Here is a 27,033-nt window from a genome sequence, read left to right on the forward strand (position 1 = left end):
AAATAATCCGAAAAAATAATACTTCTGAAACTTAAAAAATACAATAATATGACGAAGCTATTGCAATATTATAACATATACGAAAAACTTTTGCTTTATTAAATTTTTCACTGAGATATTGCCAAGTCCCATCTCACCCCGTTCTCCTCTACTACACAATTTTTAGTCATCTTAGTTACTACAAGTCATCATTTACCGTAAACATATATATATGCATATATATATATATATATATATATATATATATATATATATATATATATATATATATATATATATATATATATATATATATATATATATATATATATAGAGAGAGAGAGAGAGAGAGAGAGAGAGAGAGAGAGAGAGAGAGAGAGATTTTTTTATTTTTTTAAAAATACAATGATGAACCATCTAATTATTATTCAGTTGTATAATATACAAAATTTTTTTAATAATTTGAAACAAAATGGAAATTAAATAATCGCTTTTATTCGATTATGTTTTCTCGTCTTTTTAAGAGATTTATATGCGTGTATATATGTTTGTTAGCTTTTAAAAGATTTATATGTGTTTATATGTAGGTGTTAACAATGATGAAATGTAGTTGTTAATGATGATGTAAATTAAAAAAGTGATAAGGTATTGTGGTTTATTCTCCTCCGGCTAGTTACCATACAGAGACCACCATACCAAGGTACGCATAGACATGTTCAGCCCCCCAAGAAGGAGCGTCACAACTGCTTTACAGCCGAGAGTAAAGTGAGTTTTGGAAGAACGAAGTTATCTTAGAGCGAAAGATAGAAGAAGTCGTGTTAGAAAGATAGCTTAGAGAAAGCGGACAGGATTGCACGTGATGTTAGATTGTGCAATAGGTGGAAAACATGCTGAAACTAGGTTAACCTAAATGACAGCAGTTACGTATTAATTAAAAACCAATTCGTGAATTAATTTTTAATTAATACGTAACAAAAAAATGATAAGGTTATTTACCATGGCACGCTGTGTGCGACAATTAGCATAGTGCAAAAAAATATATAGATTGATAGTAATTTTTTACTTGTGGGACATAAATTTCCTAAACAAACGATTTCTAACCCAATTTTATCCAATCCTTATTACATAAAACTCTTATAAAATAATTCAAATGTCTTCGTATAATACAGTTTCCTAATTCTTTCTAGATATTTTTATGAAAATTTTTAATAAATTTATACTTAAAAATCAAGTGCGCAAATGTGCAATTACAGCTCATTATGGGCCCTAATTATATCTGTATAACAACCGCTTCTTTTTTTTAATAAAGAAAAAAGTGTTTTTAAGTTACCTTACCCCTTGCAGGGTTTCCATTTTTTTTCCATTCCAGTTTCTATCCCTTTCCCAGATAACTCTTTAAACGGACTTCGTCAAGGTAAACTTAAGCAAAAACTCCAAACAACAACCAAATAACAAATAGGGTGTGTCATACTATAGGATTTTTTTTAAAAAAAGTCTTACCAAAAACCCACGATAAAGAAAACTTGCATACAGCTAATTTAAAACTAGAGCCAAAAATAAAAAAAATTACGTTCAGCAACAGAGAATGGTGTTTTAAAATGGCATATTTATGACAAGATAACGATCCATAAAGAATACAATAATAAAGATTAAAACAAACGAATTTAACGAGCTTTTAAACTCTAGTCAAAGTAATTACGACTATGGCTTCCATATGTTTTATAACTACGATCCATATACTCCATATCTACGATCAAGAAAAAAAACAAAGATAGCAAAAATTCAAAAGTTTATGACAAAAAATAGAGACAAATAGTAAAAACGAATTAGTACGTAATTACATAATTAGTAAATGCCTGATAAAATAAATGATATTATGAATAGATAGTACTATGAATAGTTATTAGAAAAAGTGTGGATGTAATAGCTACACTATTTGAACAGATGTTCAGTGATGTACAGAGGGTAATTAATAAAAGAAAATGGGAAATGTGTATTTGTCTAATCCGATTACTAAATTGTATTTGTTTTTTGTTTTTTTTAAATCTGATGGCAAAAGTCAATTTAACTAGACTAACTGTTTCATTTACTATCTGTGTGAATAATTATCATAATTTAGCGGTGAATTTTGCAAAACCCATTACATCAAGCCAGATTTTTTAGCTCTACGATTTTCTATTTAGTCATAAAGCCGCATGATACACTATTCTATTTCTTGTTCTCGAGGATGGTTGGAGTGCGATACATTATAAATATAGGTTATAAATATAGATTAAGATAAATTATAAATATAGAGTTATATAATGTGTAACAACAGCACTTAGGAAAAGAATCGAGATTCAGTAAATAATAGATTACGCTTAATTAGTAAGTAAATCTTTTTATAAAATGTTTTAAGCATTGTTCAACGAATAATTTGTAATATCATTGTATGTTTATACTGTATGTACCTTTGTATATAGTAGAAATTATCAATAATAAAAAATAAACGACATAAATTCCGTATAAAAGTTATCTATACTTTATTATAAACATTTTGGCGGTTAATTTATGCAAAAGTGGCAAAGAATTCAAACTTAAATGTCGAAAAAAGTAAAGAAGTGGTTCAGATAAATCTTGATATTACTTTACATTAATTTGCTATTTGAGCAATTTTAAACACAACAAGTGTTAGCATTTTTATAATGAATTCTATCAACTTGTTGGTTCTTTTATATTATTTTCGCGTGATTTCTTAACTCTTTTATAACGTGATACAATCTTTCTTAACTCTTTTATAACTACTTTTTTACGTGATACAATCTTTCTAGCTCTTGTACAGCTAACCTTACCACTTTCTCGCATACCTAACAGAACAACAGCCTATTTAAAATCAGTTTTTAATTCCCATGAAAAAAGAAACTACGCCGTAATAATGCGTAACGTAAATATTAATACATAATTCTTTGTTGGAAAAAAAATGATATCATTTTTTTGGCACGTCTTCATAATGATTTTCTTATAATATTCTTAATTATTAAAAGTTCTTTAAGGATTTTCTCTTATTTTTCGCAATGATATCACCTCATTTAAGATGACTTCCAATGCGATGGTTTTTGTTTGACGTCAGAGCGACTTAATGGATATTCACGATTAACGTCGATAGAAAATTTACCCGACGTTACGTTTTAAATTGAGCCCACAAGTAATATATATATATATACTTTTATAATTTAGTTAATTTTTATGTACTTTTTGATTTAGTTAAGTAAAAAACCCAAAAAAAACTGAAAGGCTTGCTTCTCCATGAAAAAACACAAAGAAAATAACAGGGGGCGTTGTTAGAAAAACGAATAGAATTTTAAAGAAGTAAAACTTAAGTAAAACTAGCTTCGATAATGAAAAGGTTAAGCAACTCTAAGAGGAAAAAAAAATCCTCGGCATTGACAGAAATATTTATGAGAACAAAACAAATTAAATATGAAGAAGGCAACCAACAAAATCTTTTTTTTAAATGGAAAGAGATAATCAAAAGACACGAAAAACATTCCAAAAATAATAAGAATATTTTTAAAACATTTATACAAAAAAAAAAATTTAAACGTAAAAAAAAACATTTTATCGATAAAATTAAAAATATTCTAAACGATGACCGAAACGCCATTTTAAACATTCAATTAAGCAGGAATTCCACAATGCCGCAATATCCTTAGGCAGAGAAAACAAACTACGCATTGAAGACATCCTAATTGTGCGTTACCAAGAATACTGGGACATATGCGGTGAGGAGCTGACTAACCTTTTTGACAAAAACATGTTTAACTTAAATAACGAGTTATCTTAAACACAAAATACGGCCCTCATCTCCCAATTACCCAAAGATGGGAACAGAACACTAATACAAAACTGAAGACCAATCTTTCAGCCATGCGCAGACTAAAAATGAATCGCAAAACCGCCAGCACTGAGACTTTCAAAACTCCTGAACGTTTTACTCGGATCAACACAAACGTTCTTAGTACCCGAAAGAAAAATCTTCTAAATATAATTCTTGCCAGAGATGTTATTCATTACACAAATATATTGGAAGCTGCCTGATCACTATCGATCAGGAAAAAGCATTTGACAAAATTGATCGAAACTTTCTCATTAAAATCCTCGAAAAACTTAGTTTGGTTAAAATTTTATATACGCAATTAAACAATTTATGAATAACACTCAATCCATTATCAGAAACAACAAGGTTTATGAAAGGCGAACCCTTTAAAATTGAGAGAGGTGTCCGTCAAGGAGACCCAATATCCCTGATGCTCTACTGCCTGGCAGTGGAAACGCTTACTCGCGAATTTCAGTCTAATAGGTTTATAGACGGCATCCCGCTGCCAGTAACTAAAACAAGCATTAAAGTAATACCGTACGCAGACAACACAACACTATTTTTACAAAGGGAAAAGTCAATTAAAGAAATTTTTAATCTTCTTGAGGACTTTGAGCGGGATCAAACATCAACAAAAACAAAACAAAAGCTTAGGTTTAACTACCTAGGATACGAGAATAAAATAAAAACACTCAATTAAAAAAGTTTCAAAATCTAGACAGGTTTAAAAATACTTGTCAAACTAGGCAGGTTTAAAAATACTCGGAATTACATTCTACACAGATTTTGCCTATACAGGCAGAATAAACGGGCACACTTCCACAGAAAAGTTCCAAAAAAATATCCAAAACTGCCTTTCCTTGAAATGCAAACGAATCTTTGTCAACACCCATGCTCTGTCATGGTGTGGCATGTGGCAAACGTATCTCAAAACAAGACCTCATAAAATAGATAAAACAATCTCAACCTACCTTTGGAAGAGCATGAACCCATTAAAGAGACATTCTGAAATTACCCGATAAAAAGGGTTAATAAATATGTGCAACCAAGGATTTTTCTTGCAAAAATACTTTCTAGCATACACTCTAAGCTAAAACTAAATATCCTCAATGACTGTTACATAGTTGAAAAAGTAATACAAAATCCATAAATCAACTCCAGTTTTATTATAAAGATCTAATTGAAAAAGGTAATCTTTAACATTACCCAAAATAAAAACAAAAAATTATTACACCCATATCTCTCAACAAAAAGATAACATGAACATTAAACTAATTCAACTCAAATGGGAGGCAAAATTCAAAAAATCAATCCGATAAAAACAGATTTGGGAAAGGAACTTTGACTCTTATGCTCAATGAATAATCAAAAGTACAAATTACCACTAAAACACACATTACCACTAATGAGTTATGGAGATGTAGAAACTCCAAACTTAAAGAAAATCATAATATTCCTGCCAAAAAATAAGAAAATCATAATATTCCTGCTAAAAATATACTAAAAGAAATTAAATCCGCCTGGAAACTCCTGTATAATAAATACTCTAGAGAAAATGATATAGAAAAATTTGAAAATTTTCCGAATAAACAGTGCAATAAGCAACTGCAACAATCAAGATTTAACATTAGCTATATAAATATAGTGAAATGAATTACAAACACAATCATAAGAAACATTAAACGGACCTTTTACCTTAGTTGGGTACGAGAACGAGCATGACCCTAGCCGTCCAGTGACAGCGAAGGTTGTGTGAAAACATTTTAAGGATTAATCGCCACGATGTATATATTTTAAGCACAACCACGCGTGTGTCGCTAGCGTACGACGAACACGCTTTTTTTTTTAAATGCAAAGTTTAATAGCCATCACAATATTTTATAAACACGCTTTAGTTTTTATTATAGATTAATTTTTTTTATTATATAGAACGCATGCGCTCAACATTAAGTTATATTTTAAACGAGCAGCTAATTTAAGCAACTGCTATTAACTCCTTTTGAAACTAAAGTTTTATATATTTTAAAACTTTTTCATTCAAAGTTTGAGTTTGATACCAAACCAGTTTGCCAGTTGTTTTTTTATTTTATATAATAATTTTAATAAGTAACTAAAAAATTAACTTTTGTCAATACAACTTTAAAATTTCTTGTTGTATAAAAAAGGGTCACCAATATTATACCATTAGTGACCCTTGAATGTAAACTCTCCCAAATTATTTTTTTATTTTGAGCCTTGAACAATCTATATAACGTTTTATATAACCCACCTCATATATGTAAAGTACCCATATTGTAGATTTCTTTATAAAACCCCTCAATTTGTGGAACCCGTAAAGTATCCATTTATTATATACGGTATTTCTTAAAGACAAATTTTTTTTTTTTTTTATTATTTTTTTTTTTTGTTATTCACTTCCTGAAGGCCGAGTAAAGATGAGGAGGTTACTTAATAGTGGTTATAACCCTCTCTCAACTCTTTAACTCCGAAACACGTACCTTGACGAACAAAGCCGCTGCACGGAGAAACAAGTTGAGCGCGGTACTACTAGGGATGTGGTAGGGGTCGAACTCGGATCCTCTCGCTTATGAAGCGAGCGCTTTACCACTACACCACTACCGCATATACCGCAACTTGAAAAATATTGCAGAGAACCACCCTGTCTTTGTAAACTACCCAACATGTAAATTCTTTTTATAAGATAAATGTATAAATGTTGTTAAATATAAAAATAAAAAAAAACTCGCTCTGGGCCTAATGGCTAAAATCGCTTCTTGGCCTAATGGTTATGATCAAGTGTAGTATCAGTTCTTATTTCGACAACAAAGTTACTTGATGAAGAATTCACATGAAGTGATTTGTCAGTCATCAACTGGGTGACCTAATTAACTGTATGTTTTGTACCTTCTAACATTGTGTGCAATTCCTGTCCGCTCTATGCTAACGCGACTAATTCTATCTTTCACTCTAGCATTCTTTCGTACTTCCCAAACTCACATTACTCTTGGTCCGTAAAGCAATGACTTGTCTTGGCGAGCCTTGATAATACCTCCGCAAGGCAACTAGCTGGAGGAGGATAAACCACAATACATTTTTATTTCAGCTCCGGACCATCTCTTTCAATTGATCACGGTGTTGTTAGAAACAGCAAAAGATCGAAACCAATAGAATCCTTTTACGTCCGGAAATCTCAAAGCGTTCCGTCCACTCCGGACATTAAATGGAGATTAACCATGCCGCTTGATTTTGGCTAAGTGGCAAGACTAAACCTTTAAGTAGGCCAAACTCTCGGCTCCCAAAATAATACCGCCTTCTAGGGCCAAGTGTAGGGCCCTGGTTTCAGCTGCAGGTGTCTCTAAATGGTAAGTAAAAAAAAATAACTTAAAAAAATAAAAAAACTTATGTTATACTTATTTTATAATATCTAAAACAATAAGCGAAAATCAGACTGGTTAAAATTAGCTATTTTAACTGGCAAGTATCTTTTAACAGAGTAAAAAAATAGCTTAAGTTTCTGGGACGGTAAGTTTTTGTTACAATCATTGTAACGTAGTAAGTAAAAATTAGTTCTCGAATTTATTTAATCGACTGTTCCGTATTAATTCAAAATTAATTCGCGAACAAATATTAATTGCACCGTCTTAACACCGCGTGCAATCCTGTCCGCTGTCTTTATGCTATCTTTCTAAATCGACTACTTCTATCTTTCACTCTAACATATCTTCGTTCTTCCTTAAATCACTTTACTCTTGGTCCGTAGAGCGGGTTATGACGCTCCTTTTGGAGCCAAACTTGTCTTTGCGGTCCTTGGTAATGTGGCCTCTATATGGCAATTAGCCGGAGGAGGATAAACCACAAAACCAGTTTCTGGGACGGAAAAAAAAAATAAAAAAATAATAGTTTTATTTGTGTTTGGCTCTGTACTTTGTTGGTACTTTTAAATATGTCTTATGCTAATGTTACAAGTAAAGTATATGTGCTACATGTTACGGGAAAAAATGTGCTATGTGCTACGGGAAAAAACAAAAAAAAATAAGAGTACTATTTGTGTTAATAAGGTATGCTTCATAAAAGTCTGTTAATTTCATACGAGTTACCGAATAATTTACACGATTTTTAATATGGCAAAAAGTTATGCTGGCTCTCTGTCTTCTGGCACTGCATCTGTCTTAACAAAAAGCAACCTTGGAATATTTGGCGCTAAAGCTGAAATTGATAAGTCTAATGTCTTAGTGTGCCGTTACGGTGATTTAAATTGCAGTGTCAACAATTTTCTATCTGCCTTAGCATGTAAAAAGTTGCTCGGAAATATTTGGGGTGTGACAAGGCACTACTCAAACATGCTCTTTGAATTTGCAGTCGTTAACATTTCCTCGTTGTCATCCTTTCTTGAAACTGACATTGAAGTCAAAGGTTGTGTTTTAACCTTTCAACAGAAATTCATTCGAAAGGTCCACGTTTTGGTACAGAATATTCCGATTGGCCCGCTTAGGAATGGCTGTCAAAGCGCCATCGTCCTGCTTGGCAAGCACCTAGCTGTAGGAAGAGGGGAGTTTAACTCCTTCTATTTGTAGAAATGTAAGGCACATAGTGAGGATATCTTTGCTGGAAATGTTATTATCATTATAAGGAACTGGAAGAACTCTACCCAAAACCCTCTACCTCAATATCAAAACGTTGATGGACTCACTCTAAGGTACAAACATCAAGGCCAGCCCAAACCCATTACTCCATAATCATCAAAGGAAACCATTTCACCCTCAGCTTCAACCCAACCAACTATATCACAGATCGAATGCACCAGTGTAGATATTGATATTAACAGTGGCAGTGTTGACTTCAGTGTCTACATGGATACTGATAAAGAAAAGTGAGAATGAACAGTTTTCAAAAACGCAAAAACGAAAATCCACCCAGCCGACAAGAAAACGCCTGGGCAAATTGGAATGTGAAACCACAAAAAAATTAACAAACAGAGATAAAAGAATTAAAAAATTAACAAATAGAGATAAAAGAAACCGTGTATTTGGAAGAAGTTTTGTTTTCGAAAGAAAAAGATGAGACGTGTTTTGAAGACAAAACGGATTCTCTAATAATCAATGAAGATTATGAAAGCCAACTATGTGCGGAAAAGAAATCGTAAGATCTTTTTTTCTTATTTTTTTCGTTTCAATTCTCTTCTTTTAGCTTTGTTTTCGAATCAGACTTTTATTTCGAACTTTTTCGCTCTAAACCTTAATTTTTTTTTTTTCTGCAAAAAAATTTTTTTTTCCAATTTTTTCTGTTCTTTATTTAATTTCGCATTAGTTATGCATGACACGTTTCTTAACGAGCGCTTAAGCTGTGTATGTTTGTATTGTTGTAGTTCGCGCTTTTGGGTAAATTGTATGGTCCAGTGCGTCTATCTAATGGTACCACATCAGTTAAATTGAAAACTCGTGCATTAAGATTAAGACTAACTTGTTTGTTTTATTTTCATCAGGTTGTAAATTTATTAAATGTATGTTTAAGCTACACGAGTTTTCAAATTAAGAAAGCTGTTTCTCTCCATCATGGCTATTAACATTTTAACATGCAACATAAACGGTCTAAACGGCCAAATTAAACGCGACAATTTTTTTGGTTTTTGGTTTGATCTCATCCTCCTTCAGGAAACAAATTCTGGACCGTCCACTGGTAAGCAGTGGGGTGACGAATGGACTGGCGAGTCTATTTGGACGTCTGGTCCGAGTCGTAGTTGTTGCGGGGTGGCAATTCTCTCTATATCCAACATTACGTTAACTGAACTAAAAAAGGACGCTAACGTTAGAATATTAAACGCCATGATAAAAATTGACGAACACGATATGCAGGTGCTGAATATTTACGCACCTAATGAGCCAAGAGAAAGGCGCCATTTTTTGGCGACCTTGGAGAATTCTCGCAGGACACAGAACTACCCGTCCTGATGGCCGGGACTTCAACGTGGTCGAAAGCCTGCCTCTTGACACAGAGGGCACAAACAATGCTAAATATCACACCTACGGCATTGCTGAACTCGGGGTCTTCCGAGGTAAGTAAAACCTAGTAGATGTTTTTCGTTATAAATTTCCCAACAAAAGAGAATTTACATGGCACAATCAGACGCCTAAATGTAAACTCGACAGAATCTACTGCCCTGATAAAGTCGCCAAAAAAACAACACACACCAAAATTCTCACCAACCCTTTTTCCGACCACGAGTTCGTATCAAGAATTGTCAATTTTAGTAAATTTAGGAGAGGACCAGGTTACTGGAAATTAAATTGTTCTCTTTTGGAAATTGAGGTGCATAGGCAAAAAATTGAACTCTTAATTCAAGATTGGTAAACAAAAAAACGGTCCCACAAGTCAATTTTAAAATGGTGGGCAAACTTTTTGTAAGGGCTGATTTTTTAATTTAATTTAATTTAAAAACTTTATTTTTTGTTGATGGTTACAATAGTTTTAACAAGAATAAACTAATTAAAATCAACACATTTAACAATTATAGACAATACACACTCACATGAATCGTTAAAAACAATAAATAATAAATAAATCAAAAAAAAAAAAAAAAAAAAAAAAAAACAAACTACAATTTACAAAAGTATAATATAAGTTACAAATAACATTAAAAATATTTAAATTCAAATTACAACCGTTTCATTACAGAAAAATGAGTAAATATTGTATTATAATGTCAGGACAAATAAAAATAGTAATTAAAAACGACAGATTTTACAATAACAATTTTTTGCATACCAATTTTTAATATGTTTTTTGAACACCTCAGAACTTTTAGAGGACATGGTCTTGTTATCTAGAGTGTTCCATAACGAGATGGCTCTAAATATAGTACAACATGTATCCTTATATTTGGAGCCATTTGAAGGTAGAATCATTTTTTTACTACAACGAAGTTTAAAAGGTAGGTTTTTTGTATTGAATAAATCCTTCATAAATTGTGGATTTAGACAATTAATTGATTTAAAAACTTCTATCATAAAAAAGCGCAAATTTCTTAAGTGGATCCTCGGACTATTATCAAAACTTAACAATTCATCAAGAGATAAGTCAAACCTTTTATGGACAATACAAAGAGCTTTTTTATGAATTTTATTTATAAGGTTGTCATAGTATTTAGAACAAAACATCCATATTAGGGGACAATAAGAAAAATTTGACATTATGAAGGCGTTAAACAACAATGTAGCTTTATTACGGGATAAAAACTTCTTATGCGTGAAAGAGCAAAACATTTACCATTAGCTTTACTGCATAAGTATTTAATGTGTTCTCCAAAATTTAGATTCTTATCAATTGTAACACCAAGTAGTTTCACCCTATCAGAGGCAAAAACAGTTATATTACCTATTTTTAGGTATTGATTTTTTGTGTTTTTTAAACCAACTAAAAGTAATTGGAATTTATCAGGGTTGGCAACCATCGAGTTAAACTTAAACCAGGCAATGGTATTAATTGCTTCTTTTTGCAATCGAAAAATAACCTTTTCTAAGCTGTAATCACAGGTATACAGCGTATTATCATCTGCAAAGTTGCACAATTCAGTATCTTTAATAAAGAAGAATATATCATTTATAAAAATATTAAAGAGGATGGGGCCAAGAATGGAACCTTGAGGCACTCCCGACAAAATATCAACCCAATTAGAAACAGAAGGTCCTATCCTTACCCTTTGTTTACGACCACTAATATACGATATAAGAAATTTAAGACTTTCTTTAGAGAAACCATATGCCTCTAATTTAGCAAAAAGTAGGTCATGCGGAATGAAATCATACGCTTTAGATAGATCCATTAATAATGTTCCAACAATAACTCCATTGTTAATGCATTCATGCCACTTATTAAGTAAACAAATAAGTGTATGCTGAGTACTATAACCTCTACGAAAACCACACAAAAGTTTGTCAAATTTTGGCTCCATAAATAACAAAATCTGTTCATAAATGATCATTTCAAAAACTTTGGAGAAAGCGGGTAGGATACTTATAGGGCGATAGTTAGCCTTATCTGTTGGGTCATTTTTTTTAAGACACGGTAAAACATCCGCCATTTTTAGAAATGACGGGAATGTTCCATCTAAGATGCTATTATTGATACAATCTGTAAGACTATCCCTAAAGTATATTAAGTAAGATTTTAACATAAAAGTTGGTATTTCACCACTTGTTTTTTTTTTCTCATTCATAGACCCTATAATTTTTGTAATATCATCAGGAGTAATACAATGAAACTTGAAATTATGTGTATTCATTTTGAATTTATTTTTAATGTTTCTTATACTAGGATGGTCAACATACTTTTTTATAGCTGACTCAACTGGGTCTGAAGTACAAGTTGAAAAAGACCAATTAATATGGTCGGCCACACTTGATGGCAATGCAACATTTATGAAATATTTATTAAAAATATTAGTCAACAAAGAACTGTCTGAAATAATGTTGCCATTTTCAGTCAAAGTTATACGCTCGTTAGAATCTGTAGATTTGTCCGAAAAGAAATGCTTAGTTAGCTTCCAGAGAGATGTATTTAAAGTCGAAAGTGTATTGATTTGCTCAAAGTACTTCTTCTTATTTTTTCGGTTAAGCTTAACCACCGAATTCCTTTGTTTTTTGTACATTAGATCTGAAAAATCTGATTTATCAACTAAAAAATTTTTATATAATGAAGAGCGGAGCATAATTGCTTTTCGTAAGTCTTTAGTTATAAAGGGTTTATTGTTACCTCTTAGGATTTTTGATTTAAGAGGGGCATGAATATTAGGCAAATTGCTTAATACCTCATTAAAAGTACTAATATCATAACAAGATTTTAAGTTGAAACGGAGTATTTTTGCAAAAATCTCACTTGAGAAATTTTCGAACGATCTATATTTAAGTTTTTTAGGTGGTAACTTACAAAAAGTGGATCTTAGCATGGTGTATATTAAATGGTGATGATCACTCACACCCGTACCAAAGGTATTTGAATATTGGAAGCTCAGCTTTCTGTTAGTAAGGATAAGGTCTATACAGGAAGGGTTATTGACCGATTTAAAACAAGTCGATTGTTTAATTAAATTACTACATTGATAAAGTTGAAGGAACTCCTTCATTTTTTTTTCTGAAAGTTGTATATTAAAGTCTCCTATTAGAATAAAATCAAGATATGATTGCAAATAAAAGTCAAGCACTCCTTTAAGGTGATTGAGGAAATAGTCACAATTCTGATTTGGGGGTTTATAAGTGGCTATTATGAGCCATTTCCGCATTCTTAATTTAATTTCAAAAGTGATCATTTGAATGTCTCTGGGGAAATCTTTTTTAGCTAATCTATTAGAAATGATATCTTCATTTATGTATACAAGAAGACCTCCACTATGTTGAGAGATATCAAGCCGATAAGGCGTTTTATAACCTGGATACAAAAATTGATTTATTGGAAAGGAGTCATCTAACTTGGTTTCACCTAATATAAGTATATCAACAGTTTTATTTATATAGGTAACAATATCTGAAAATTTATTACGAATTGAACTAATATTTAAAAATGCTAAACTGATATTTTTGGGATATTTGGCCCTTAGATTATCCAAATCAGAATTTAGACTAATTTCCTCAATAGTACTTGGTAAGGTAGATTGGTGATAAGGATCTATAGGGGAATGTCTATAAATAGACTTTAGATATGCAATAAAGTTCATGGGAAATCTACCTGATCCTCATGTGTTTAGGTGAAGACCACGTAGCCCAAGGTGTTCATTAGACAAATTAGAGTTATCAATAATATTAAATTTAGTTAGTTTTAATTTTTCGGCTAAGTGTAGCGACGTTAATTGAGCTTTAGCATTATCGAAACGACGAATTGGTGTAGATAAAATTATTGAACATGAAGGGTTAGATTTTGAAATGAAGGAAACAAGATCTTTTAATTTTGCCAAAGCAGATTCAGACGAATCATTTGTACAATTATTTGTTCCAACATGCAGGATAATATTTGAAGGTTCTTTTTTCAAAAGTGGAACTAGGTTATAATGCATATCTTCAATGGTAGCACCACTAAATACTCTTACTTTTACTTTTCCAAGCTTATGCATTTTTTTTTCGTTAATCCCCATCAAAATAGAGTCTCCACATATTAGCGTCGTTCCTACTGGCCATTTATATTCATCTGTTTGGTTATTACGAGGATTGATTATTTTAGTGTCATTGTTTACTTTTTTTATTTGATTTTTTGTATTTTTTACATTTCCAACCGCTTTTGTACTGAGGGAACTTGAAGTCGAAACGACACCATTTGATGAAAGATTTTTATACTTCAAAAAGTCTGAATGATAATTTTTTCTGACTGAGACGAGTTGATTTGTTACATTTTCAAAATTATTTATTGAATTACGCATTGTTTTACTATTGTTTGAGTTTGAGGATACAGCTAGTTCAGGAATATTATATTTTTTTAAATTTAAATATTTAATGTTTAATTGACGGCGAACATCTGCTAAGTCATTATTTAAACGGTCTTTAATTACTTTACTTTTACTATCAATAATTTTAATACTACATTCTTGTTGCCGGAAGGCATTAATGGTTTCAGCTTTTGGTGAATTAATTGAGTTTTGGTTTAATGGGCTATTAAAATCAAAATCGTTTAAAAAGTTTAAGTTTTGAGTTGATTTTAAATCAGTCACGGTTGATTTGACTTCTAGCTTATCGATTAAAACGGCAATAATTTTCCTGAACTCCGATCTTTTAGAAATAAATTTTCATCTTTTAAAATTGAAAGACTAATTTCACTGCTTTTTAAGTTTTTTAATTCGTAATTCAAAATTTTAATTTCAGATTTTAACGTTTTAACTTTTTACTTTTTACAATAATTTTAGGTTGAAAATCAAAAATATTTCAAGATATATTTACATTAACTTACAAAATTCTCAGGCTAAAAAGAAATATATAATAATGCACGTGTAAATTTCAAATGTAAAACTAATTATATAAATGAAGTACCATATTGGTTTATTGATTATCAGTTTGTATACTTATTTATCATGATTTGAAAATTACGAAGAATGTTTAAAGACACATATATTCTTCCATAAACAAAAAATGTAACTAATTTTTAAAACATCAACACTTTAAAACTCTCACTTCTTTATCTGTTTTTAACTGTAAACTATAGCGTAGACTAAACCAAATGTGAAAATATTATAGTCTAAACGTTAGTTCGGTTTAATAGTCACGCTAAAAGTTTGCCTATGGAGATTTTTGGCCATAAATTAAGGCCGTGTACCACCGTCATAAAAATGGTAGTTAGTAAAAAAAAGAACACCTTGAGATTTGGAGTTAGGAAAGAACCTAATCTTAAAACGGTGACAGATATAAGTTTTTTTACTCCATTTTTAAATAAAGTTTTCCGAAATTTTTTTAGTTATCCGAAATCCGAGAAGCGTGTTTTGCTTAGATTAAGAAAGTGCGAAGATCATAAAAGCAATCGTTGATGCAATTCAGGAGAGTTTTTTATTAGTATAATTTATTATAAAACTACGTATTTAACTAAAACCATATTAAGTTATATAACATCAAAACTTCTTTATCGAAAAAATTGCGGTCTTATAGTCTTATTTATTTTGACTAATTTAAAATTGTGAACCATCTTATTGTTGCATGTTTAAAGTATTTATTGTAAATTATTTAATTATTTATTGTTGCATGTTTAAAGTATTTATTGTAAATTATTATTATAAATATTTATTGTAAATTATCATTTATAGTAATTATTTTGAATAAAATAACAATAACAACTGTTGGTTAACAAAAAAATTGTTATTTTTTATGGCTTTTCATAAATTTGGAGTTTAAAAACTTATCATTGCTTATTTAATAACATACTGTTTTTTATTTGCTTTTTCTTTAAATTCGCAGTACGCCATGACAAATAATGAAACAACTTTTTTGACACTTTATGAAAACTTTCAATAAAGTGTCAGAACTAATGTCAAACTTAAATTTTTATCTTTTTAAAATAGTTTTAAATTTACTTTCATAAAAATAAGGTTTAAGAAAAAAAATATTTTTATTTAAAAAAAAAATCATAAAATATAAACTGAAAATAAAATTACTCTAACAAACAACATTTTTATATTTTTTAAAAGCAAAGAAAGTTTAAATGGAAATGGATCTAGAAAAGTGTGGTGGATACAATGCACATTTTTTACATGAACTTTTAGACGAATATGAATGCCCTGTGTGTATAATGGCTCTTCGTGAACCTGTTATAACACTGTGTGGTCATCGACTTTGTTTTTCATGCTCAGAAGAAATGAAAAAAAGGTACTGAAATGAGTTTAAAGTTACTTAATGTAATATGCATATAAAAAAAAAAAAAAAAAAAAAAATATATATATATATATATATATATATATATATATATATATATATATATATATATATATATATATATATATATATATAAAAGAGAGAGGAAGAGAGAGAGAAAAAGAAAGAGAGAGAGAGTGAGAGAAAGGCAATTTGCTACTATGCATTTAACACACCTTTTACTTTGTTGACGTAATTCTTGATACCGAGTTATCAAAGTAATTATAAAATACAAAACTTTTTCTTTTTTAGAAACAATGGAGTCTTGATTTGCCCATTAGACAAAACTATTTTGAATTCTGAGAAGGTGACTTTATTTTTCAAATTAAAACAATTTAGTCTTTTTAAATAAGAGTTGTATATTATTTTCTTAAGAATGCTTTTTAAGAAAAGTTGATAAAAAAAATTTTTTCTATAGGTATTTCCTGATAAATTTACTGAAAGATCTATTCTGCAACTGAAAGTTAAATGCGATAACTTTTTAAAAAGTTGTCAATGGACCGGAGAACTAAAAACAATTAATGTATGTTTTTAGAATTTTGTTGTAAAATATATTTAATACCTAACCCTAGGTTATTTAAAACATATAAACTTTTCAGCAAAATTTTTCATAATTTTTCACTTATTATTTTTTATTATTTATTATTACTTTATTATTTTTGAAATTAAGTTATAAAACGTAAATTAATAGTTTAATTATAAACTATCGAAGACCCTTATTTTCTGATTTAACAAGGTATTTTTAGCTATTTGAGTCACTAAGAAAAGTACATTGATGCAATATAATAAATTTAAAGGGCTAGGGGTGTAATGCAAGAAGCAAACTTGAATGAAGTATGACAATACTTTGAAGTCTATTTTGTCAGGTAAATTTAAAAGAAAGCTTGAGCAATTGCTTAAACTAAACTTGAAAATTTCAATATCGAGCTTGAAAAAGTCAGGCCTAAAAAACCTAAATGGCGTTGATTTGATTAACGCAAATTACCTATATATTTTCAAATTATATATAAGAACTTTGTACTTTAAAATAATAACTTACAAAAGTATACTAAAAATTGTTACAAAAATAACAATCTCGACTTTTATATTTTTTAAATTAAAGCTACGTAATATTAAAGAAAGCGAGGAGTTTTGGGTAAAAATTCTAGTGTTACCTTCCAACTAGTCTAATTCTCTATAACGTCACACCTGTTTAACATGGAAATAGTAGGGGAAAGTAAGGTAGCCCCGGATACATAAAGGAAAAATAGATTGTACACATTTACTTACAGAAAACAATGTATCGAAAGGTTTTTTCAAAATATAAACATTAATCTATTGAACTAGAAGTAGTTTTTCTGTACCTTAATAATATACATAACATAAAAGAAAAAATGATTAAAAAAATCATGCTTTAAAATTGGAGGGTAGCCCCGGACACATAGTTTAATCATGATTTTATCTCTTTATTACCCTTGTAACACAAAAATAATATATAATTAGTTAGCATTGAAATGTTCTCAACGCTTTAAAAATTATTCCCTTTAAAAATCGTTTTTGATATATAAGGAACAGATATAAAAATGTCATCATTTAGAAATCTAAACATTAGCTTTTAACTAATAAAAATAAACACTTGAAAATCATTTTTTAAACAGAGTCTTTTTATTAGAAATAAATGAATTACTGTTATGGGTTTGTGTATTATATTAAATATACTATTATCAATGTAAAAAAGTTGCTCATATTAAGTATTTAAATGGGTTAAGTTGACGACCCTCCAAACATGTGTCCGATACAACCCAGTCATACCTCATTAACAAATGCTAGTTTTAAAACTTGTGAATTGAAGAATTTAACAAATTTTTTAAAATAAAAAATGTAAATAAAAATTTATATTTAATCAATAAAATGTTATAAGTTTACATAAAAGATTTATTAATATGTGAATCAAATATGATGATACGATGCTCTTTTGGTGGTGGGAAGCACCACCGAAATAATATTTTTATAATATTTAAAATCACATAGCTTATTTATTTAAACCTGTACATTAAGTGTCCGGAGTTACCCGTCATCCTGAGCAGTACTTTCCCCTCCAGCGGGCATTTGTTTTTAAAAGTTACGTTCTAAATACATTTTTAATGTCTTTTAAACGTTTTCTAAACATACTTCCATTAAGAAAGTTTAAAAGACGTTTAAAAAACGTTTAAAAGACATTTAGAACGTAACTTTTAAAAACAAATGCCCGAAGGGCTATTAATACTTTATTATATATGCTATGCAGTTATTTGCAAAGCAATATGTCGAATACAAGATTGTAAATATTTATTTTTCTTCTTAAAAATATTTTAATTCAAAAAAGACAGTTCAAATCCAACAAGGTTGCAAGCAACCACTAATTATGTTGGTTCGTTAACAGATAATAAAAGAGACAGATAAATAGCAAGAAAGTGATTGACAGAAGAAATAAAAACTGGAAGATATAAAGCAATGATGAAGATGAAATATATTTTTAAAGGATGGATGTTCAAAAAAATAAACTAAATGAATAGAGGTTTTATAACCATAAAGGAACAATTATAGTAAATGAGTCTAATATATTTAAATGACAAGTTACGCAAGATTGCGTTTTGATTGATTGAACAAGTAATAATAGCTTGCAAGATTAGCAAACATAGTACTGTTTGTAAAAAAAGAAAAGAAAGAGATCTAGTTTTTCAACAATTAATCAGAGGCTCATGTTTAGCAGTTTGAGCAGATTTTAGCAGTTTTGAGCAGGTTCAACAATATTTATAATGCGTCTTTAGACTATGGCTATCAGATACACAACATAAATAAACAAAATAATGGTCAAATGTGGCAACATTATTATATACAAAGATAACTTAGATATATCTGAATGTCGAGAACACAATCTGTTATAAGAAAAACGATTAAAATTAGTTAGATTTTATCTAATGCGCAACGCAAGCTTTCTGTAATCAATTTAACTGTATAATGGTTAACAAGTTAGTTGTAAAACGAGAGGATCAAAACTTTTATAGGTTATCACAAAGTATGTTGTTAGACTCTAGATAACTTTTTGAGAAGTTTGTTATTTAAAGATTTATAAACTTATTAAATAATAGCGTTAAAAATAAAATTATAAACCAATGAGAAAACAATAAAATAAGAGGAGAAACCAATTTGTTTATAAAAACTAATAAAAAGAAAAAAGTATATCTCTTTTAATCGATATTGGAACCAAGTTTACACTAATGCAGAAAAACTTAGTGCCTTGTTGATCGATATGATATATTTCCATAATAAACCATTAAATCAAGGAGTTGTATTTTGCAATTTATATATTAAAGTACGTTTTGCCGTTACTTAGTTTACTTCTACCATCTGCCTAGTCTCTGATACGTTTGTAGCCTTTAATTATTTTATTTTTCATTAAACGCTCACACTTTCTACGTTGTTTTGGCTTCAGTTAAAATATCTCCTTTATTTCTTATATATAATTTCTTAATAGGTTCGTTTATATGTTGACCATTAATTTGGCATTAATTTGTTGCAGAAATATTTTCATTAAAGATTCTAACTCAATTATTATTGGAATGCGTGTTTTGTAATAATATTTAACTAAAAAAATTTGACATTGATGTCAAAGAAATTGATGACGGCTGTGCAGTTTTGCTGTAGTGGTAGATCTTAAAATGTCTTTGTCATTTTAAAATCTGATATGTTGATATTAGATTTATTAAAAGGACATAACCTTGATTTTTGAACCCAAAAGAATAGGGTTATTTTCTTCAAGTAAAGCACTTTCCCGTTTTATATAAATCTTTAATTAAACTTGGAAAATTAGCTTGTTTTAAAATTAGGAAAGTTAACATGTTTGCGTTTGATGATTCGTAATACATTTTTAATACGGTTTTACAAGTACGAATAACGTCATAATATAATCCAATGTCCAGTGGCTGTAAAATATGAGATAAAATGACAGGTAGACAGGCCACTCAGACGTTGTTTTTTTAAAAAATTTTATTAACTTTTTTTGACACATGAGTGCTGTGAATGCAATACAAGAATGTTTTATTCGCCAATCCCTTTAACTGCCGGTAAGAACAGCCGTTCCAGCCACTCAATAAATTGCAATTTCTCCATCCATCCTTTAACTGATTTTGTGTCTGTCAGATCGTTTTCAATTATGATTGATATAAACGATGAAATGAGGTAAGTAAAAGCCTAATGCACTAATGCATTTGTTTATGATGTAATCATAAACAAAGAAAAATGTAAAAAGCGCGCTCTAAAAAAGTTTAAGAGTGCGCTTTATACTTTTTCGGCATATTATTGAAATTTTTTCCAGATCACCACTGAAACCACAATCATTACGGTTCCATATATGTGAAGCTTTTAAGTTATCAATTATTAGCCTTATCGTATTGTTTCTTGTAACTTTTAAAATATTTTTAATTATTTTGGAAGTTCAAGATGAGTCTCTGTTATAAGACAATGCAATGTTATTTGCTCTGCATAACACTACATCATGCTTCCATCTCTCTTTGAAATTATACTACCACTGTAACTATTGTTTACCTTTTTTGAATAAAATCTCTTTTTTTGTTTTTTGCAAATACTATTGAACAAAAGACATTATGTTGGCTAGTGTCAACCCATAACCTTATTCTTTCAAACACTCAATTAATTGAATTAGTAACTTTTCAATTTTAACGGAAAAAGCTAGTGACCTTCTAACTATGTTTTGACTTTGATGTTTTTATTTTTATTTCTGTCAATCAATGTCAATTTTGGTACATTAAACTTGTTAAACATTTTGTTGATAGTGGTGGTTTTTTTATTTTTCATATCAGTTTGCAGTTCGAATATAAAAAGGAAGTAGTATTGTAAATCATTATTTTAATTATTACTGACAGAAATAATTAAAGAAATAAACGCTCATTGGTTACTTCTTGACTCGAATAATCGATAATTGTTTAATTCCTAAAGATCGACATAAGTTGAGTATCACCTTTTTTAAACTTTAACAAATAACTTCCTTGTTTTAAAACATAATAAAAAAAGTATTACCAATATATTTAGGGTAAAAAACTCTACTTAACCGTATTTTAACAACTTTAACTTGTTTATTATTAAAAGGTTAGGGAGTTTTAAATTAGTAACTGGTTTTTTTCAAATTGATTCACCAAAAAACCCTTTTACTCTCACAAAAAAGTCTTCAAACAAAATTGTTTTTTTACATGCTGTAAAAGAGGTAATCCTACCCTATATTGATCTGCTTTTGCATTACAGTGTTTTTTAAATAAATTGAAGAAAATATAATTAAATAATTAACATATCTAAACAATTACTTTCGGTGCAATAAACGTATCTAAATTTTAATAATCTTTTTTTCACTTTACCGAAACTTTCCATTAAGCTTTAATTTTTTTTTTTGTTAGGTCATCAATATTCTTGCGTAGTGCTGTGTATGTAATAACACTCTTCTTTTGAGGTACAGGTGATAGTGTAGGGAGATTTTTTGTTATAAGACGGTCATTATTTTTACACTTATACAATTTATTTTCACCATACAGTGTCGCTCACATTATTTGTACGCTCGGAACGAATAATGATTCCATAAAAATGACCTTATTTGTACATTAAAAAAAGTTTTTAATCTTTTTGTCTTATCAATTTAATAGAGTCCTGTGGATGTCATAAGCTTCTAACTTTGTGGCGCAGCTAATGGAGTTGCGAAATCTGTTTCTCCTCTGGAGCCTGTTTTAATATTTTTTCATTGATTATAATTTAAGAAATGTTGGTATTATATTGCAATTTATAAATACACAATATTGTAAACCAAATTTGGCTTATATAAAACTTTAAATATTTTATATTGGTGGTTAAATGTTAACAATATTTTTATAATATTGGGATAAATATTGTACTAATAACGCATTAGTGTTGCTTGCTACAAATAAACTTAACCACAATTCTCCTTTTACAACTTTTTTCTTTTTATCTGAACCACTGTTCAATTATAATATTGCGACATATATACGACATATATATTGCGACATATATATTGCAATATATACAACATATTGCGACATATTTATTGCGACAATATCAATGCTGCATAACAATAACAATAATTACGCATTTGTTAAATTCTGTAACTAAATGTAAAGACTAAAAGTAGAAAATGAAAAATTGCAAAAACTTTTGCTAAATATAGCATCTTTTTTCTACTGGAAACCGGTAGATAAACTTCTAAATTTAAATTTAATAGTTTAGTAAACTAAAGATTGACAGGTATGACTCGGCTATATTTTTGGAATTTTAGTTAAAGAGAGCTAAAGAAGACTTTCAAAACTGAATTGTAATGAGTCAATAGAATTTTTTTGGTTTTGTTAAAAAAAAAGTATTAAGGCAAGTAAATTGTTTTTTGGAAAATCGAAGACAATACTTTACTGTCACTATTGTGATAAGAACATGAGACGTTGTTCCCTATAACAAGAACAATATGAGGAGTTTCTAAAACGTGTTTAAAGACAGAGTTGACAAAAATTCGTGAACCGTGAGCACACCTAGGCCAATGAGTTAGACAAAGTCTAACTCGTTGGCCTAGGTGTGCTCACGGTTCACAATAAGCAGACAAAGTTTTTAATAAAAGACATTCAATTATCTAGCAGTTCAAAAAAAAAGTTTTTTATTTAAACTGCTTTAAAAAAAAATCAGGTCAGAGAAGCTAATTCCATTCTGTAGCGCCAATACTTGAAAAATATTACTTTTAGGTTTCTGAGATGATAAGAAGTGGTTGACTAAACTTTGATTTTTGACTTATATTTTAATTTTTAAGTATATTAGTATTTATATATTTTTAAGTATATTAAGTGAAGCGGAGCTCAAATTATATACTCCATTTCGGTTATTCATGACCATATTGGTTATTATTTTATTTACCCCTCCGAATTCGTTATGTACGGGACCCTATTTCCCCCGACAAACACCCACATTCTGTACTTTTAAATCTTTAGTATACACAGAGACAAAAGTAAAAGAACTTAAAAAAAATTACAAAGTTTTTTTCATATATTATTCTCACAGATGCAAGGCCATTGTTTCTTCAACTTGACACAGATCTGGCTTTTTGGCCCGCAGGTTTTCGCGCCTGTTAGTGTAACTATATTGCGATAAATATGTTTTTCATACATGTTGCTATGATTAATAATTAATATACAATCATAATTTGTACGATGCAGTTTAAAATATCTTACAAACTGTGTACTGTGTACAGCACCAGTGTCTTTGTCAATTTTAATAATTTTGATATCAATACAAATGTTTATTACCTAATCTTATAACCAATTAAATTTCAATAGGGCGTAAACATGTTTGGCCTAATCAACTTTAAAGTTAGGCTTTGAACTACGCCTAATAAGTGGTCATTCTTTGTTTTATAATCTAGTGATACACTAATGGCGATTCTTTTAAAGATTTAGATAAAAATGTAACTCTTAATTATGATCATTTTATCTACAAGTTTCCTTTCAAAATAAATAATGAGAAGGTTTTGCTTAGGACAACTCATTCCTCTTAAAGTCATCTTTTTGTTTAATGCAGATTAATCTTTTTAATTGTCCAAGAATTGTTACATAGGACCATTTTGAAGATTCACACCGCCAGCTTTTAAAACACAATTAAGTAAAGACAGGTGATATATGGTACAATATTAGACCGCTTGTTGGTTATTGAAGTAGAATTGTTTATTTAAATCTCACTCATTGTTAGATTAATTTTTCTGAGGACTAGAACCTAAAAGGAGCTTGATTTATAGGTTTATAGGTTGTTTTGTTTTTTTTATTTGTAAATTATTTTTACTTGCCTTATTCAATTTAACTAATATTTCTCAGGCCTTTATTATTACATAATATAAGTTTTAAAAAATCATCATCTAGGTTTTTAAATTGCAATTTCTTAAACATGGTTATTTTGATGTCAATCTAATTTAGATTCCGAATGACTTGTTTCCTGTTCTTTGTCATCATTTTTTTTACCTGTTGTCAAAAGTTTTTATTATAAATTACTTGTTTTAACAAAAACTAAATTAAAAAAAAAATTTACAAAAAAAAAAACTTTTTTTTTCAAATGTGATTGAATTGTATTTTACTAAGCATACTACCCTAGTAGCAAGCAATATTGGCGCTATATTTGCTCAATATCGGCATTAATATTGGCGCATTTTTGAAAACAATACTGGCACAATAATGAAATGGGCTGAATTGGGCGATATTGCGCCAATATTGATTTTTTTTATATTGTACCAATATCGGCTAAATAATGGTACATTTTCGCCTGATTAGCTCAATTTATTATTGTTCTTATCTAGAATTTCTCAAACATGCGCCAATACTGGTCTTAAAGTAAGTCTAATAATAGTCCCATATTTAGTTCCTAAATTAGAGAAAAATATTAGCCCCATACTTTTACTACTATTGGCAACATATGTTGCTGTTAACATTCGAGTAGTAAGTAGAAACATTCGCGAAAGTATTCTTGATCAATAATGCATCAATCAGTGCACTATTACGTTAACATCGTTTTTTATTATTTTTACTTCACAATGTTCTTCTTATTACTGACAAGCGAGAAAAACAATCTTTTAAATATATATGATTTATTAGACAAAAAAAGAATCATTTATTATAATCAGTGTCAATATTTTTATTGTCAATACATAGTCTTTCTGAATCAATCGTTGGCACCTTTGAAATTTTTTTGACCTCCATTTCCTGTCTGCAGCTTCAGCAAGAAAACAGCACATCCAATCTCTGATTTCTATATCTGCATAATTTTTAAACTTCTGTTGTACAGTTGCTATAAGGCAAAAATATTTTATTGGATATTATATATATATATATATATATATATATATATATATATATATATATATATATATATATATATATATATATATATATATATATATATATATATATATATATATATATATATATATATATATATATATATATATATATATATATATATATATATATATATATATATATATATATTTCGCCGTTTGTCAATAATTGCAATAACTAATTAAATAAATAAAAAATTGCATGACAGGAGCAAAAAAAAGACTATAGTTGTCTTATCACTAACCCCCATAATATATACCATACATAGCATAGCTTTTAAAAATCGTCTAAGATAATACAAAATCTTTTAAACATTGATTAAATTTTCTTAAAAGTTATAATTTAGATAAATAAAGAAAGAAAAAAATAAATTAAAAAATTAAAAAAAGATAAAAAATTTATTTTATATATTTTATCCTCCTTTTTCTTTATTTTTAAAAAAAAATTTTTTCGTTAGATTGAAAATAATTTTAGAAAAAAAAAATTAATTATTACACAAAAAAAAAAAAAAAATTAAATATAGATTAAAAAAAAAGAAAAAATTAAAAGGTGAATGCACACTCTTACATATAAATAAATGGCAAACAATTTGTGGTAAATTTTACATAAGATTTTAAGAATATATAGTATAAACTTTTTTACATTATCGGTTAAGGCACTTTTTCAAAATATTTTAACTAAGTTCATGTTAACGCCGATGAGCGAAAGTTATCCAAAGACTCCAAAAAGGAGTTTTTTAAATGCAATATTAAGGGTAGTAAAAATGTTTTGAAAATTATATTAAAAAAAAAAAGTTTTTTAAATATTAAAAAAACCTGACGCAAAAAAAAATTATAGCATCTACAGCTCTTGTTTGGACATAAAACGCTGAAAAGAATCATGCTAATTCCAAATAAAAGTATTCAAATAATTTCTAAATTGCCTTAACTACGCCAAGTAGCTTCAGTGCTAATAATGTCAGTTTAAAAATATAAATAGTATATTATTTTACGATTAAAAAAAATTTCTCTACGAATTGTTATTCTATTAAGTTCTACATCACATTAATGACTCAAAATTTGATTACAGCAAAATCCTACAGAGCTGTAATTTTTTGATCAATTTCTTTGTTAGAAATTTTTTAGTGTTTAGTTTAATTTCAGAAACAACAACATAATATTTTACATCTTTAGGTTTTAATGTTTTGTTCCTACCAATATTATGCAACATTTTAAGGTGTGGATTTTAACTTATATATATAATATATATATATATATATATATATATATATATATATATATATATATATATATATATATATATATATATATATATATATATATATATATATATATATATATATATATATATAAGTAAATTATGTTAGTGTATTTTACAAATAGAGTGCTCAATGTTCTTAAAGAACAGAGCAATAATAAATTAGTAAAAATCACTTATCTAACTTTGATCTTCTACTTAAAGTTTCACCATTGCTGGATCATCAGGAAGAGTTACTAAATCTCAAAAAAAATTCAACTTATAGAAAAAAATATTTTACAGGAAGTTATAAATTATTATAAAATAATTTTTAATTACTATATTTTTGTGTTAACGGGAAGTTACAGAAAGTAATTATTAAATAATCTTCTTTGGAATGCGGATAGTTTAATTTGGTCATTTGTTTTTATAATTTTTTAAGAGGTATTTATTTTCGTGCCTACATTTAGAAATTAATTCAGAATTTTTATTTAATAAATTTTCTTGATTTAAATGAGTAATTATTTCCAAATTTTCTTGCAAACATAGCATACATTTTTTGGAAATGTTATTATAGGCAGGGGGCTGATTTTAGAATAGACCATTGTAAATTAAAACTTTTATTTTTTTCTTTTAAATCCCAAATATATTTTGACAGCATAGTCTTTTTAGAATATTTTTTGTGTTT

The 27,033-nt window shown here is 28.7% G+C and overlaps 1 protein-coding gene and 1 pseudogene across 1 annotated transcript in view; both read left to right on the forward strand.

The window, feature by feature from the left end:
- Positions 1-6,601: 6,601 nt before the first annotated feature.
- On the forward strand, positions 6,602-6,824 carry LOC136084444 (U2 spliceosomal RNA; annotated as a pseudogene).
- A 9,116-nt stretch (positions 6,825-15,940) lies between these two features.
- Positions 15,941-27,033, forward strand: part of LOC136083862 (TNF receptor-associated factor 3-like) — a 139,533-nt gene continuing 128,440 nt past the window's right edge. The window contains exons 1-3 of the mRNA XM_065803771.1: positions 15,941-16,164; positions 16,462-16,516; positions 16,628-16,732. Coding sequence (XP_065659843.1) covers positions 16,001-16,164; positions 16,462-16,516; positions 16,628-16,732 — 324 coding nt within the window. The 5' untranslated portion in view covers positions 15,941-16,000. The remainder of the gene's footprint in view (positions 16,165-16,461; positions 16,517-16,627; positions 16,733-27,033) is intronic.

The sequence above is a fragment of the Hydra vulgaris genome, chromosome 08, assembly GCF_038396675.1.
Source record: "Hydra vulgaris chromosome 08, alternate assembly HydraT2T_AEP".
NCBI lineage: Eukaryota > Metazoa > Cnidaria > Hydrozoa > Anthoathecata > Hydridae > Hydra > Hydra vulgaris.